General features: G+C 44.9%; 1 protein-coding gene across 1 annotated transcript; it reads left to right on the plus strand.

Annotated features, from left to right (window-relative positions):
• Nucleotides 1-234: 234 nt before the first annotated feature.
• On the plus strand, nucleotides 235-5788 carry LOC139383493 (leucine rich repeat and fibronectin type III domain containing 5a). The gene is made up of 2 exons (XM_071128051.1): nucleotides 235-1633; nucleotides 4783-5788. Exons 1-2 carry the CDS (start codon nucleotides 246-248, stop codon nucleotides 5765-5767), a joined length of 2373 nt encoding a protein of 790 aa, XP_070984152.1. The 5' UTR covers nucleotides 235-245; the 3' UTR covers nucleotides 5768-5788.
• The last annotated feature ends 12052 nt before the right edge of the window (nucleotides 5789-17840 follow it).

The raw sequence follows: 17840 nt of genomic DNA on the forward strand, positions 1-17840 counted from the left end.
TGACCTCAATCAATTTCTAGTTATACTGGTGTCATTTCAAGTTTTGACCCCTGGGTATTGTCCTACTAAATGGACACATTATACAAATGGATGTTCAAGACTGGGGTGAAATATAACTAAGTATCAGAGCATCTTTGACTCAGGCTGTCATGAAATGAATGAAATAATCCAGTTCAGATGATAAATTATCTATTTTTCTCTCCCTCTCTCTGTCTTATGTTGCAGGTGTTTGAACCTGACTTACAATGGAAAAACTGCTGGTCTGTCTGTTGGTTATCGGAATAGCAGTGAAGGCCCAGATCTGCCCGAAGCGCTGTGTCTGTCAAATACTATCTCCCAACCTCGCAACCCTCTGTGCCAAAAAAGGGCTCCTCTTTGCCCCCCCGAACATTGACAGGCACACTGTGGAGCTGCGGCTGGCCGACAACTTTGTCACCAGCATCAAAAGGAAAGACTTTGCCAACATGACCAGGCTGCAGGACCTTACCCTGTCCAGGAATACCATTAGCTTCATCACGCCGCATGCATTTGCTGACCTGGAGAACCTCCGCGCCTTGCACCTGAACAGCAACCGTCTAACCCGGATAGCCAATGACACCTTCAGCGGCATGTCCAAACTGCACCACCTCATCCTCAACAACAACCAGCTGACGTTGATCCACCTGGGGGCCTTCAATGACCTGCTGGCCCTGGAGGAGCTGGACCTGTCCTACAACAACCTGGAGTCCATCCCCTGGGAGGCTATCCAGAGGATGACCAGCCTTGCCACCCTCAGCCTTGACCACAACATGATCGACTACATTCCTGAGGGGACCTTCTCTCTTCTCCAAAAGCTCAACCGCTTGGACGTGACCTCTAATAAGTTACAGAAACTCCCTCCTGATCCTCTGTTCCAGCGGGCCCAGGTTTTGGCCACATCTGGGATCATGAACTCTCCCTCGTTCGCGCTGAGCTTTGGTGGGAACCCACTGCACTGCAACTGTGAGCTGCTGTGGTTGAGGCGCCTGAGCCGAGAGGATGATCTGGAGACATGCGCCTCACCGCAGCATCTCTCCGGACGCTACTTCTGGTCTATACCTGAGGAGGAGTTCCTGTGTGAACCTCCTCTCATCACCCGGCACTCCCATGAGATGCGGGTGCTGGAAGGCCAGAGGGTGGTCTTGAGGTGCAAGGCCCGGGGGGACCCTGAGCCTGCCATACACTGGATCTCCCCAGAGGGGAAGCTGGTGGCAAACTCCTCCCGAACGCTTGTGTACACCAACGGCACCCTGGATATTCTGATCAGCACAGTGAAGGACACAGGATCCTTCACCTGCATCTCGTCCAACCCGGCGGGTGAGGCACATCAGACTGTGGAGCTGCTGATTATCAAACTCCCACACATCTCCAACAGCACCAACAACATCCAGGAGCCTGACCCTGGCTCCTCGGATATCTCCACATCCACCAGGGCTGGGGCCAACGGCAGCAACCACACTGGAGACACCAAAACTAGTACAGATAAACGGGTGGTCATCGCCGAGGCCACGTCTTCCACTGCGCTGATCAAGTTCAACTTCCAGAGGAATATACCTGGGATCCGGATGTTCCAGATTCAGTACAATGGCAGTTATGATGACTCTCTCGTTTACAGGTAGGTTCCGTTCAATCCCCTCTTGGTGATTTTATTGACCGGATTTGTGTATGAAATTCATGGTGATTTCATTTCAATCAAGTGCACTTATAGTATTGGTTCAGAGATGTTTTTATGGAGATTCATCTGTGCATAATATATATTTTTTCTCAATCACATTCACACACCATGCAAACCCTAAATTATTTTTTATAGGCTTTCAACAACTTTAAAATCAACCAATATTCAATTGCTTAGCAATTACGGTAGCCACAATCTGAGATTTAAAGATGTTTAGCTAGTAGCTCATGCTAGATTTGTGGGATTGTAATCTATTACATTTCATGTTAGGCTGTTGTACAGTGAGCCATTGTATTTGCACAACAGAATTGAGTAAACATACAAATATTTTCAAAAAATACATGAGAGTGGAATTACAAAAACCAAATCCCAATGTTATTACATCTGTTTTAGATCCTTTGTAATCCTTGAAAATTAATTAGTAAAACCCCTGCAAAGCAAAACTCACATCCCCACATTGGCTCAGAGCAGGCTGTGTGGCAGAGGGATCAAAGAAAGACAGCAGTCTCTCAGTCATGATTTCATATAGATTAAGATGAGCTGAACTCTGCATCGTGAAGCAGCACATAACCGGCCTGTTTTCTCTGTGATGTGAATAGGATATTATTGAATTTCGAAGAGGTCCTCAGTAAAATGGCTATTTCAGTCTCAACAACTACAACTAACTGGAATTGCAATGGGCACATGCAGTACATGGATTTACGTAGTTGGAGAACTCCAATGGGCAGGAAGAAACCATCTGCGGTTCATTAACGAATACATCTGTCACTTTTTTATGCTGATCTAATAGGGAAGGATCAATCCCTTTGCTCTCTTTTTCTGTAGAGGCATGAATGGAAACCAGTCCTATATCTTTTGAGCATAGGGCGTGTAATGGCTGGCTGCAGCATCTATCCTCAGAGAGTTGGGAGTGGCGAACACCAGGCTTCTTTTTAAAGGGTTTCTAACATTAGCGTATCTTCAGGTTGTGCAATGAACAGTGTTACTCATTTTCCACTAACATAGTCTTAAAAATAACTTATTTAAAGCTTCACACAACTACAAAATCTAATTTTCCCCTCACACTAGTACTGAGTTTGTGTTCTTGTGTGTATATGAAGGATCACCAATTGTCTCTGGGTTACATTGACCTTTTGAATAGCATGTCTCCTGTCTATATATCCCACAAGCACAGGCCATTTCAGTTTTACTATAGTTTTCTCTATAGTTATTTCCAGGGGCACAAGGGACAGGTCCCCCCCACATTCTGAAATTGCATTTTTGTCCCCCCCCAGTTTTATAATTGGAATGTGATACAAAATGAGGCAACGGTATGATTTAGGACCATGCGGACACCTCCGAGCGGTCCGGTAGGCTATTTGGAGTGTTTAACTTACTGGATGAAAAAAATAATAATTATGTCCCCCCCTCACTTCTTAAACCAAAGTTGCACCTCTGGTTGTTTCACCTGCACACAGTCATTTTCCTTTCAAGCATATTTATTACTGAATGGGGGGGTGATTAAAAAATGTGGGCATCAAGCAAATTGTACAGCAAGCTTTTATGTGCACACAAATCAGGAGAATGAGCCTCTTTTAAAGCACTCTAACTTGGGCCATTTTAGCCAGCAAAATGTCCTGTGGGGCAGGTAATACCTGGCTCAGATGTGCTTAAGGCATAAAAGAAACAGCTTCATTCAAATTAAATGGCCCCAATTTCCATGTTATTGTCCAATAAACACACCCAGCCTAACATAACAATTTTGTTAAAATGATGTCTTGTCTGTGTCTCATGTGATTTTAAATATTTTTAAACTAAAAGAAGAAAAACTTTCCATTAGCTGTAGATTTCAATGACACGGCTGGATGGAGATGTGCTGTGCACATTGTCCGATGACTGTTGGTTGATGTCAAAGATGTCAACCTGCATGTGAAGTCAGCCTACATTATCTTGGTTTGACAACCTCAGGCTCAGCAAATGTTAATAGTAAATGAATCAGTGGAAGTGTTGTTTACTTTTTGGGCGCTATTGTTTTTATCTTTTTACATTTTAATAGCTGCACAGTAATTTTCTTGACAATGTACAGTCCTATACTGGTAGAGAGCCACGTTACGTGCCTGCCATAAGCTACGTTTTCTGTATGAAATGATTCAATTAATTGAATTTCATTGGCAATGCAGTCAGTTCAATGTGGTTTTGAGCATCGCAAAATCATGAACAACAAAGAAAGGGAAAATAAATACAGTATTTACTGGTTATTCTGTGACTGTCACAGTTTGAAAGATCGATAAAGCTAAGCATTTTTAAATGACAATGACAATCTCTGCCAAGTAATGTTGTTGTAACTCCTTTTTGTATAGTGATGAATATGTATACACTCGCTACTGTAAGTCACTCTGGATAAGAGCGTCTGCTAAATGACTCAAATGTAAATGTAAAAATGGATATCTCTTCACTCGAAAATTACCATGACTGGCTTAGTCTTTCCATTTGTCAGCCATTTCTAGAATGTATCAATGTGATAACTGTTCAGAATTTTATGGCAGTTATTTAAGACCATTAAATTCTGCAAATTAGAGTGAACAGTCCTAGGCAGACATAGCGAGGACAACTTTAATAAGAGAGATGATAACACAGCTAGCCACCAATAAATGCTGCTTTCTTGGCCACTTTCTTCCAAATAAAAAAACACCACAATGGCAAAGACAACATTAGAGGTCAAACGATATTCAGGAATATAAATAACATTAGCATTCACCTAGTCAATGTATGCTGTCTAATGTTATACAGGAATATTGCACACACAATGCTGTAACATCTTGAGGTTGTTTATGTTGTCTTTGAACATTTTAGGTTTCATTGCTCTCCAAAAATATATTCATTTTTATTAGCCTTGTAGTTTTGGGATAATGAGATATTATATAACAATATTTATAAAATGCAGCAACTAACATTGTTTTAAGACTATAGGAAATTGCTTGCCAGAAACAGAAGTACATTTTAACAATTGGTAAGAAAAGAGTATGCATTAATGACATGAATTGTCTTTATAGCACATTTCATTTAAATCCACATTGACATATCTTTCCTTTGTCCTTCTCTCCTCTCAGAATGATTCCCCCCACAAGCAAAAACTTCCTAGTCAACAACCTGGCTGCTGGGACGTCATACGACCTGTGTGTTCTGGCCATCTACGACGACGGTATCACCTCCCTCACCGCCACCCGCGTGGTGGGCTGCGTCCAGTTCACCACCGAGTCTGAGTACCTGCGCTGTCACTTCATGCAGTCCCAGTTCCTGGGAGGCACCATGATCATCATCATCGGTGGCATCATCGTGGCCTCTGTCCTCGTCTTCATCATCATCCTCATGATTCGCTACAAGATCTGCAACACCACTAACTCGGGCAAAGGCACCCTTGTCACCAACGTCCACTCACAGACCAACGGGGCGCAGTCTCAGGGGTGCACTGTCACACCCTCTGTGTCCAAGCAGGCCATGGGAGGGTCAGACGGAGGGGGTGGAGGATGTCTAAAGGCTGTTGGCCACGTGTCAGACACGCTAACGCACTCGTCCGAGACCTCTCTCCCAGACTGCTCTACTGCTACGTCCCAGGTGACCCAAAGCTGGAACACACCTGGATCCTCAGGGTCTCTGAAGCCAAAGCGCAAGCCTGCACCAAAGCCCTACGCTGCTGCTGCCACCCCTGAGCCCAATATAGAGGCCTTCCCCAACGCTGAGACCCAGAATACCAACCGCAACAACTCCACGGCTCTGGAGCAGCCGTGCGCCCCAGTATTCCACTCCCCCCTACCCTTTTCGAGTGTCAAGGACACCCCCATATTGAGACGTGCACACCCCAGACCCTCCTCCAAGTACCTGACCTTACCGGTGGAAGGGGTGAGGGCCAAACGTAGGTACTCTCTAAACGAGGACTCGTCCAAGCACCACTGCTATGTTGGGACAACACAATTTGGGAATATGTGGTCTAAGCGGAGTATGTCCATGAACGGGATTGTACTTCAACAGGAAGATATAGACAGTGTAAAGGCCACCCTTTCCAGTTCAGAGTGGATTCTAGAAAGCACTGTGTGACTGGTGTGTGTGTGTGTGTGTGTGTGTGTGTGTGTGTGTGTGTGTGTGTGTGTGTGTGTGTGTGTGTGTGTGTGTGTGTGTGTGTGTGTGTGTGTGTGTGTGTGTGTGTGTGTGTGTGTGTGTGTGTGTGTGTGTGTGTGTGTGTGTGTGTGTGTGTGAGAGAGTTGGGAAATCTGTTTTTGAACCATTTTCTTTTTTTTCTCCTCGGGTTTCAGTTTACTTTTATTTTCAAAGACCAACAATAAAATGGATGCTTGCCTTGTAGGAATCAGAATTGCATCCCTGCTTTCCTCCGATGGAGAAAATCTCCAGGAGGGCTCGGAGCCCAGAGCTCAGCAGTGTTTTCATACCCATACAACAAAGAAACGAAAAAGGAAAACATTGAGAAAAAGAAAACCAACATACCTGTCCACTTATACATTACATAGTCCCACTGTTAAAGTTGTGGCAAGAGAAACGCATTGGTGCCTTACCTTTGCATAACAGTTGTCCTTTTGCCAGGAGCACCAACAGGAATTCAGCTGTCCCTGACACAGGATGTGGGATCGAGAGGAACAAGAGCGATTTCACAAAAAGCCTTTCTATTACAAGGAAATAACATTTTCTTCATATAGAGACAATACAAAAAAAACTATCAAAGACTTGTTACTTGGCCTCTTATTAAATTGATATTTTTTCAAGACAAATTCAAGCTTTCTTTTCAATGACATTGATATTGCCTTTGTTTAAAGGCACAAAAAAAAATGTACATAGAAACAACATCTGCTGTGTTGTTATGTTGTGTAAAATAAAAAATATGAAATAAGTATATTTCAATGGTCTTGTGTTGGTAATCTCTTCATCACAGACAGGCATATTCTCAGGCTAGCCCTACCATACACTATATATACAAAAGTATGTGTACACCCCTTCAAATGACTGGATTTGACTATTTCAGCCACACCCGTTGCTGACAGGTGTATAACATCGAGCACACAGCCATGCAATCTCCATAGACAAACAATGGCAGTAGAATAGCCTTACTAAAGAGCTCAGTGACTTTCAACCTGGCACCGTCATAGGATGCCACCTTTCGAACAAGTCCGTTTGTCAATTTTCTGCTCTGCTACAGCGCCCCGGTCAACTGTAAGTGCTGTTATTGTGAAGTGGAAATGTGTAGGAGCAACAACGGCTCAACCACAAAGTGGTAGGCCACACAAGCTCACAGAACGTGACAGCAGAGTGCTGAAGTGAGCAACCAAACACAAGCTTAATATCACCATGCACAATGCCAATTGTCAGCTGGAGTGTTGTAAAGCTCGCTGCCATTGGAGTCTGGAGCAGTGGAAACGCGTTCTCTGGAGTGATGAATCACGCTTCACCATATGGTAGTCCGACGGACGAATATGGGTTTGGCAGATGCTAGGAGAATGCTACCTGCCCTAATGCATAGTGCCAACTGTAAAGTTTGGGGATAATTAATAATGGTCTGGGGCTGTTTTTCATGGTTCTGGCTTGGCCCCTTAGTTCCAGCGAAGGGAAATCTTAATGCTACACCATAGAATGACATTCTAGATGATTCTGTGCTTCCAACTTTGTGGCAACAGTTTGTTATAGAGGCTGTTATAGAAGCAAAGGGGAGGGACCAACTCCATATTAATGCCCATGGTTTTAGAATGAGATGTTCGATGAGCAGGTGTCCACAGACTTTTGCTAATGTAGTGTACCTGAGAAACCCTCTCTAAGGTTCAGTCTAACCTCATCCATTAGTCCTGAAATGTTTTTGGGTTCCCATAGCTTGTCAAATGTTCCTCTGACCTACCAGTTAAACGAAGTGAGTGTTTCCAGATGCTATTGTAGGCTTTCACTGGCGGGACCTCCATGTAGGGAAACACTGACAGAATCCATATGGAATTATCCATACCAAGATAAGATGATTGCAGACGTATAGTAGTAACATGCTACCATAGTAGGCCTACTTATTTTACTGGCACATTAATTCAGAGGAATGTATTAAGGCGCGGCAGGTAGCCTAGTGGTTAGAGTGTTGGACCAGTAACCGAAAGGTTGCAAGATCGAATCCCCAAGGTAAAAATCTGTCTTTCGGCCCCTGAACAAGGCAGTTAACCCACTGTTCCTAGGCCGTCATTGAAAATAAGAATTTGTTCTTAAGTGACATGCCTAGTTAAATAAATAAAACAAAAAAAAGGCTGATAGGAAATAACTACTGATGTATGGGGACTTGTCACAGTAGTAAATCCATTTTATGAGATAAAGCACACATCCGTGTAGCATGGAAACTGACGTGCAGGTTTGATGATTCTCACTCACGCTACCTAAGGACTTCACTTCAGGAGAGTTGGATCAATCTGATGCCAGATGCATGGATCTCTAAGCCTGCTATGTCATGTACCAGTAGAGCGGGATTTACATGTTTTAGTTCAATTACAAAATGGGTTTATCATTTCTTCCACACAAAACACAGATATTTTAACCTGGACAAACGGTACAATGCTGCTGAACTAATTCTGTGGGCAGTGACATAGGATAGGACAAATAGGATGAACTTCAATATCCCAGAGGGGAAAATTGTCTAAGACACACAAAACTGCTGTATACAAAATAGACACTGTACATTAATAAAGTACGTTGTTGGTTACCCATGTCATACACATTGGTGGTAGATGGAATGACAACTAGTTGAAATGACATCATTACAACCTTTTATACAACGGGTGGGGCTAATCCTGAATGCTGATTTGTTAAAACTGCATTCCATCCGGTGTCTATTCCACAAGTTACCAAATCAAATCAAATTTTATTTGTCACATGCACTGAATACAACAGGTTTAGACCTTACATTGAAATGCCTACATACAACCCCTTAGCCTACAATGCAGTTTTAGCGAGGCTATATACAGGGGGTACCGGTACAGAGTCAATGTGCGAGTGCACCGATTAGTCGAGGTAATTGAGGTAATATGTAAATGTAGGTACAGTTATTTAAGTGACTATGCATAGATAATAACAGAGAGTAGCAGCAGCGTAAAAGAGGGGGGGCAATGCAAATAGTATGGTTAGCCATTTGATTAGATGTTCAGGAGTCTTATAGCTTGGGCGTAGAAGTTGTTTAGAAGGCTCTTGGACCTAGACTTGGTGCTCCGGTCCCGCTTGCAGTGCCTTAGTAGAGAGAACAGTCTATGACTAGGGTGGCTGGAGTCTTTGACCATTTTTAGGGCCTTCCTCTGACACCGCCTGCTATAGAAGTCCTGGATGGCAGGAAGCTTGGCCCCAGTGATGTACTTATGCCTTGCAGTCGGAGACCGAGCTGTTGCCATACCAGGCAGTGATGCAACCCGTCAGGATGCTCTCGATGGTGCAGCTGTAGAACCTTTTAAGGATCTGAGGACCCATGCCAAATCTTTTCAGTCTCCTGAGGGGGAATAGGTTTTGTCGTGCCCTCTTCACGACTGCCTTGGTGTGCTTGAACCATGTTAGTTTGTTGGTGATGTGGACGCCAAGGAACTTGAAGCTCTCAGGCCTACCGCTGATGATGATGGTGTTGAAGTCGTCCTTGGCCGTGCAGTCAAGAGTGAACAAGGTGTACAGGAGGGGACTGAGCACGCACCCCTGAGGGGCCCCCGTGTTGAGGATCAGCATGGTGGATGTGTTGTTACCTACCCTTATCATCTTGGGGCGGCCCATCAGGAAGTCCAGGATCCAGTTGCAGAGGGAGGTGTTTAGTTCCAGCTTTGAGGGCACTATGGTGTTGAAAGCTGAGCTGTAGTCAATAAATAGCATTCTCACATAGGTGTTCCTTTTGTCCAGGTGGGAAAGGGCAGTGTGGAGTGCAATAGAGATTGCATCATCTGTGGATCTGTTGGGGCGGTATGGAAATTGGAGTGGGCCTAGGGTTTCTTGGAAAATGGTTTGATGTGAGCTATGACCAGCCTTTCAAAGCACTTCACGGCTACAGACGTGAGTGCTATTGGTCGGTAGTTATTTAGACAGGTTCCCTTGGTGTTCTTTGGCACAGGGACTATGGTGGTTTGCTTGAAACATGTTGGTATTACAGACTCAGACAGGGAGAGGTTGAAAATATCAGTGAAGACACTTGCCAGTATGTACACGTCCTGGTAATCCGTCTGGCCCTGCGGCCTTGTGAATTTCACATCGGTCACATCGGCTGCGGAGAGCGTGATCACACAGTTGTCTGGAACAGCTGATGCTCTCATGCATGTTTCAGTGTTACTTGCCTCGAAACGAGCATAGAAGTATTTTTAGCTTGCCTGGTAGGCTCGCGTCATTGGGCAGCTCTTGGCTGTGCTTCCCTTTGTAGTCTTTAATAGTTTGCAAGCCCTGCCACATCGGACGAGTGTCGGAACCGGTGTAGTACAATTTAATCTTAGTCCTGTATTGACGCTTTGCCTGTTTGATGGTTCGTTGGAGGGCATAGCAGGATTTCTTATAAGCTTCCGTGTTGGAGTCCCGCTCCTTGAAAGCTGCAGCTCTACCCTTTAGCTCACTGTGGATATTGCCTGTAATCCATGGCTTCTGGTTGGGGTATGTACATACAGTCACTGTGGGGACGACGTCATCAATGCACTTATTGATGAAGCCAGTGACTGATGTACATATTCCAGTCTGTGCTAGCAAAACAGTCCTGTAGCTTAGCATCTGCTTCATCTGACCACTTTTTTAATGACTGAGTCACTGTTGCTTGTAAGCAGGAATCAGGAGGATAGAATTATGGTCAGATTTGCCAAATGGAGGGCGAAGGAGAGCTTTGTACGCGTGCCTGTGTGTGGAGTAAAGGTGGTCTAGAGCTTTTACATGCTGGTAGAAATTAGGTAAAGCAGATTTAAGTTTTCCTGCATTAAAGTCCCCGGACACTAGGAGCGCCGCCTCTGGATGAGGGTTTTTACTGTTTGTTTATGGCCGTATACAGCTCATTGAGTGCGGTCTTAGTGCCAGCATTGGTTTGTGGGGGTAAATAGACAGCTACGAAGAATATAGATGAAAACTCTCTAGGTAGATAATGTGGTCTAGAGCTTACCACCGGCTAAATTGATGACATTAAAATGTCTATTTACTCAGTTCCATCTGACTGTGCAATCCACTGTCTCATCAGCCCAGCCAGGCTATCTATGAACTTGACCTCCACCATAAAAAGCATGTTGACATTATCTCAGATTTCTTTTATACTAACATTTCATTTTCAACAGCAGAGATTTGTATAAACCTTGCTGTCTGTCTCTCTGACATTTGCAACATTGTTTCAATACTGAAATTCGATCTCCAACTGTCGCATAGTAATGAACGTGTCAAGAGTCGAGACGATACGGACAGACAGGCAGTGTTTCTCAGCCAGTCAAAAATCATGAATCAACTGGCATAATTTTTATGGATATATTCAAAGACATGTAAATTGAAAAAAGGTCAAACTAAACAAAGTGCAGCTAGTTTAAAATCTTTTGATTTTTTTGATTGTGTTAGCTGTGTTGTTGGCTAGATCAGCTGAACAACAGTGTCCTGACAAGTGAGCACATTTTCTATGCCAGGCAAAATGACGCCTCATTAGCTCATTGTTATAGATGTCTCCAAATAAATGTCACTAGAAAACGGCTTAGAAAAAATACAAATGCAGTTACTTTGCTGTTATTCTGGCTGCACTGTTTGCTGTGACTGTAAGCTTATTGTAGTTGACTAGCTACCAAGCAAGGGATAAGAATATTGCCAGCCAGTATGGCAATGGATCATTTAAAACGAATGACTGGGTGTTGTCTCTGGCAACCAAACCGGGTAGCAACCCTAGATCTGTGTTGGGACTATATCCTGTGGAAGGATGAAATTGTATAAATAAATTAAATTAATTAACGTTTTTAATGAAAATATTTCAATCATTATTTGAATATGTTGGTAATCTGTTGTATAAAAGTGATAATGACCTCGAAGCCAGTGTTTGAAGGATATATTGACACGGTTTGCCGGCCTTCGACTTTGTCTCGGGCCTTACAACACCGTGCCAATATATCCTCCTAACACCGGCTTCACGGGCATTCTCTCTTAAATAATAACCGACAGGTTGTAATGATGTCATTTCAAGCAGCTTTGCCAGCTGGGATGAGTATACTGTCAGGATTCATACACGCTCCCATTTGTCTCAATCAAATTCCTGGTTTTAGTCTTCGATCTCTCACATCAAAGCACTAGTGTATGACTAGTTGACACATAAAGACTTGAAAGTTGAGTCACCTTTGTGTACATTTTATGGACTATTTGTCATTCTATTGCACTATAGCTCTATAATGCATCTGCAAACCATGCCTATACATGTCAGTAGACACAAAAGTGTCGCCATAATATATTGGAAACAACAGAGTTCAGTTTTTTTGTCATATAGCAAATCCATGACGTAGCTTTGTAAGCCTCACTTGGCAACAAACTGACTTATTGTTTTCCCCCCTGACCTTTGACACTATGAATTCACAATGGATTATAGAATCTGATCAAACATATGGTATTTCTCTTTTTGTTTAGGTGCAACGTTGAAATAATTACAATATCTTAAAATAGAATATCACAATCTCCAGGATTGGGAGTAGCACAACAAACTGCATATAATTACTACAGCGCTCTCTTTTTCGCATTCGCTATATTTTCCCTCTCTTATTCCATGAAGATTTTCTTTACTGGCATGAGTCCACTAGCCATCCATGTGGAATGATTTAACATGGGACATCTTTCTCTGCACAAGAATGCACAATATTATTTTAATTTTCCCATCAGAGCTCCTCTGAATCAGCCAATGGTGGCAATAACAGTCGTGTTTCACAGCTTTACAGATTTTTTGCCCTAAACACTTAACTGTAAGTAGCTTTGTAAGGACTTCCTCTTCTCTTACCTCATATGGCACAGTGAGACAGGGCAGAGAATGGACATGTGCGACACCCCCCTCCCGCTTTCTCTGTCTCTTTCGCTCTCTGTTTCTCTCCCTCTCTCGCGATCTGCCTCCCTGTCTCTGTTTCTCTCCCTCTCTCGCTATCTGTCTCTCTGTCTCTGTTTCCCTCTCTCTCTGTATATCTCTCTGTTTCTCTCTCTCTCTCTCTCTCTCTCTCTCTCTCCCATTATCTTTTCCTCTCTCTTGCGCTCTCTCTGTCTCTGTTTCTCTCCCTGTCCCTCCCTCCCTCCCTCCCTCCCTCCCTCCCTCTCTCTCTCTCTGCATCTCTCTCTGTTTCTCTCCTTCTCTCTCTCTCTATTTCTCTCCCTCCCTCTCTGTCTCTGTCTCTCCCTCTCAATCTGTCTCTTTCTCCTTTACTTTCTTTGAATCTCTCCACAGGCACAATGGAAGAACCGCACCTCCAGGGCTTGCAAATGTTTTCAGCATCAAAACAGAGCTGAGGGCGATGAGATTTTAACAAGCCACATCCTAATTAATCATTCCCTCCGCTGTTTTTGTCCAGGAGGCATTCTTAATGAGAGTGTTTCAGCTTGGGAGGAGGAGGGGTCAAAGGGGTAGGGAGGGTTAAGGGTGGAGAAACGGGATGATTGCCAATGTGTTCCAAAGGGAAATAAACCACAGCATTCATTCATCTGACACAAACCAGGCATTCAGCTTTTGACTTCAGAACCCAGAGACTTGGACACAGGGCCTTTGAAGTGATGACACATTGGGGGAACCATAAACAAAAATTCAATTTGGGGATTTAAGATTATAAGTGGTGGTTAAAAAAGAAACAACATGGAAGGGATGATTCATTAAATTATTCCTACAGATGTATACATTTTGTCATTATATTTGTTCAGGCTCAGGGGAATTTGTTCCCCTCTCAGTCACCCATCCCTTTAGGTCCAGCCTTCAGTTAGTCTTCATCTTACTCTTTTTTTTAATTTCAATTTTATTTCACCTTTATTTAACCAGGTAGGCTAGTTGAGAACAAGTTCTGATTTACAACTGCAACCTGGCCAAGATAAAGCAAAGCAGTGTGACATAGACAACAACACAGAGTTACACATGGAATAAACAATAAACAAGCCAATTGTCACATTCTGACCTTAGTTCCTTTGTATTGTCTTTGTTTTAGTATGGTCAGGGCGTGAGTTGGGGTGGGCAGTCTGTTTGTTTTTCTAGGTTGATATATTTCTATGTGTTGGGCCTAATATGGTTCTCAATCAGAGGCAGGTGTCGTTCGTTGTCTCTGATTGAGAATCATACTTAGGTAGCCTGTTTTCCCCATTTTGTTTGTGGGTGTTTATTTTCTGTTCTGTGTTTTGTTGCACCGTTCAGGACTGTTTGTTTGTCGTGTATTGTATTTTTGTTTCAGTATTCATTCTCCCGACAACAATCCTTTCAGAAATACCCACCACAAAAGGACCAAGCAGTGTGGTAACGGGCAGCAGCGATGTCAGGACTCCTGGACATGGGAGGACGTTTTGGACGGCAAGGCTTGCTACACATGGGAGGAGATCCTGGCTGGAAGGGATCACCTCCCATGGGAACAGGTGGAGGCAGCTAGGAGAGCAGAGACAGCCGGAGAGAGGAGCCAGCGATACGAGGGAACACGGCTGGCAAGGAAGCCCGAGAGGCAGCCCCCAAAATTTATTGGGCGGGGGCACACGGGGAGTGTGGCTAAAGCAGGTAGGAGACCTGCGCCACCTCCCCGTGCTTACCGTGGAGAGAGAGGGCGTCGTACTGGTCAGGCACCGTGTTATGCGGTGGAACGCACGTGTGTGCATAGCCCGGTGCGGTACATTCCAGCTCCTCGTATCGGCCGGGCTAGAGTGGGCATCGAGCCAGGTGCCATGAAGCCAGCTCTACGCATCTGGTCTCCAGTGCGTCTCCTCGGGCCGGCGTACATGGCACCAGCCTTACGCATGGTGTCCCCGGTTCGCCAGCACAGCCCAGTGCGGGCTATTCCACCTCGCCGTACTGGCCTGGCTACGGGGAGATTCAACCAGGTAAGGTTGGGCAGGCACGGTGCTCAAGAGCTCGAGTGCGCCTGCACGGTCCGGTCTATCCGGTGCCACCCCCACGCACCAGCCCTCCGGTGGCAGCCCCTCGCACCAGGCTGTCTCTCTGTCTTCTCCCTACAGGTGCTCCCGTCTGTCCTGAGCCGCCAGAGTCTACAGTCTGTCCTGAGCCGCCAGTCTGTCCTGAGCCGCCAGTCTGTCCTGAGCCGCCAGTCTGTCCTGAGCCGCCAGTCAGCCAGGAGCCGCCAGTCAGCCAGGAGCCGCCAGAGCCGCCAGTCAGCCAGGAGCCGCCAGAGCCGCCAGTCAGCCAGTAGCCGTCAGAGCCGCCAGTCAGCCAGTAGCCACCAGAGCCGCCAGTCAGCCAGTAGCCGCCAGAGCCGTCAGTCAGCCAGTAGCCGCCAGAGCCGTCAGTCAGGCAGGAGCCGCCAGAGCCGTCAGTCAGCCAGGAGCCACCAGAGCCGTCAGTCAGCCAGGCGATGCCAGAATCGCCCTTCACACCAGCGCTGCCGGAGCCTCCCGCCTGTCCGGCGCTGCCGGAATCTCCCGTCCATTCGGGACCCATTGCTAGGGTCCCCAGACTGAGGTTGGCGGCGTAGGTCGCCGCTCTTAAGAGGCCACGAGGTGGTTAAAGAGGCGGAGAAAGACTATGGTGGCGCCAGAGCCGCCACCGCGGACAGACGCCCACCCAGACCCTCCCCTATAGGTTCAGGTTTTGCGGACCTATAGGGGAGGGTTTTGCGGACCTATCCACACCTTTGAGGGGGGGGTACTGTCACGTTTTGACCTTAGTTCCTTAGTTTTGTCTTTGTTTTAGTATGGTCAGGGCGTGAGTTGGGGTGGGCAGTCTGGTTGTTTTTCTAGGTTGTTATATTTCTATGTGTTGGGCCTAGTATGAATCTCAATCAGAGGCAGGTGTCGTTCGTTGGGTGTTTATTTTCTGTTCTGTGTTTTGATGCACCGTTCAGGACTGTTCTTTTGTTATGTATTGTTTTTTGTTTCAGTATTAATTCTTTATTAAATTACAATGAATACTTACCACGCTGTACCCTGGTCCTCTCTCTCTCCCGACGACAACCCTTACACCAATAACACAATAAATAAGTCAATGACAATGAAAGTGAAAGTCAATGAAAGTCTATATACAGTGTGTGCAAAAGGCATGAGGAGGTAGGCAATAAATAGGCAATAGGAACGAATAACTACAATTTAGCAGATGATGTCCAAGTCGATATACTGGTGTGCAAAAGAGCAGAAAAGTAAATAAAAACAGTATGGGGATGAGGTAGGTAGACTGGGTGGGCTATCTAGAGATGGACTATGTACAGCTGCAGTGATCGGCTAGCTGCTCAGATAGCTGATGTTTAAAGATGGTGAGGGAAATAAAAGTCCAACTTCAGCGATTTTTGCAATTCGTTCCAATCACTGGCAGCAGAGAACTGGAAGGAAACGGGGACAAATTAGGTGTTGGCTTTGGGGATGATCAGTGAGATATACCTGCTGGAACATGTGCTACGGATGGGTGTTGTTATCGTGACCAGTGAACTGAGATAAGGCGGCGCTTTACCTAGCATAGACTTATAGATGACCTGGAGCCAGTCGTTCTGGTGACGAACATGTAGCGGGGGCCAGCCAACTAGAGCATACAGGTCGCAGTGGTGGGTGGTATAAGGTGATTTGGTAACAAAACGGATGGCACTGTGATAGACTGCATCCAGTTTGCTGAGTAGAGGATCGGTAGGATAGTCAGTGTTACTAGGGTAAGTTTGGCGGCGTGATTGAAGGAGGCTTTGTTTGCGAAATAGAAAGCAGATTCTAGATTTTATTTTGGATTGGAGATGTTTAATATGAGTCTAGAAGGAGAGTTTACCGTCTAACCAGACACCTAGGTATTTATAGTTGTCCACATATTCTAGGTCGGAACCGTCCAGGGTGGTGATGCTGGTTTAACTAGCGTTTAAGAGCAGTTGGAGGCCATGGAAAGAGTGTTGTATGGCATTGAAGCTTGTTAGGAGGTTAGTTAGCACAGTGTACAAGGAAAGGCCAGAAGTATTCAGAATGGTGTTGTCTGCGTAAAGGTGGATCAGGAAATCGCCCATAGCAAGAGCGACATCATTGATATATACAGAGAAAAGAGTCGGCCCGAGAATTGAACCCTGTGGTAGCCCCATAGAGACTGCCAGAGGTCCGGACAGCATGCCCTCCGATTTGACAAACTGAACTCTGTCTGCAAAGTAGTTGGTGAACCAGGCGAGGCAGTCATTAGAAAAACCAAGGCTATTGAGTCTGCCGATAAGAATACAGTGATTGACAGAGTCGAAAGCCTTGGCCAGGTCGATGAAGACGGCTGCACAGTACTGTCTTTTATCGATGGCGGTTATGATATCGTTTAGTACCTTCAGCGTGGCTGAGGTGCACCCGTGACCGGCTCGGAAACAGGATTGCACAGCGGAGAAGGTACGGTTCCGTATCATATTGGGTGAGGCAGGTTACCAGAAGGTATAATTGATTTAAAGTGGAAAAGAGATTGAAAATAAAATTGAAATAAATACAAAAAAAGACGAAAAATACAAAAGTACACGAGAGGACAAAGAAAACACGTCTGCACTGCTACGCCTCCTTTCAATGTGTTTCATGAAAGGAGGAATCATTATTCCCGAAACATACAACAAACTGTTGCACAGTAATGCCTTTAGCCTGCAGGGTCTACACTGACTGACTGATTTGCCTTCGGAAAGTATTCAGATCACAATTTGTTATGTTACACCTTACTCTAACATAGATTTTTCCTCATCAATTTACACACATTGCCCAATAATGACAAAGCAAAAACAGCTTTTTAGATTTTCTTTAAAACAGAAATAGATTTTTTGCATAAGACTTCAGACCCCTTGCTATGAGACTTGAAATTGAGCTCAGATTCATCCTGTTTCTATTGATCATCCTTGAGCTGTTTCTACAACTTGATGTTGTAAATTTAATTGTTTGGAGATGATTTGGAAAGGCACACACCTGTCTATATAAGGTCCAGTGTCAGAGCAAAAACCAAGCCATGAGGTCGAAGGAATTGTCTATAGAGCTCCGAGACAGGATTGTGTCCCTAAGAACACAGTGTCCTTCATCATTC

This window comes from Oncorhynchus clarkii, chromosome 25 (genome assembly GCF_045791955.1).
Source record: "Oncorhynchus clarkii lewisi isolate Uvic-CL-2024 chromosome 25, UVic_Ocla_1.0, whole genome shotgun sequence".
NCBI classification, from domain to species: Eukaryota; Metazoa; Chordata; class Actinopteri; order Salmoniformes; family Salmonidae; genus Oncorhynchus; species Oncorhynchus clarkii.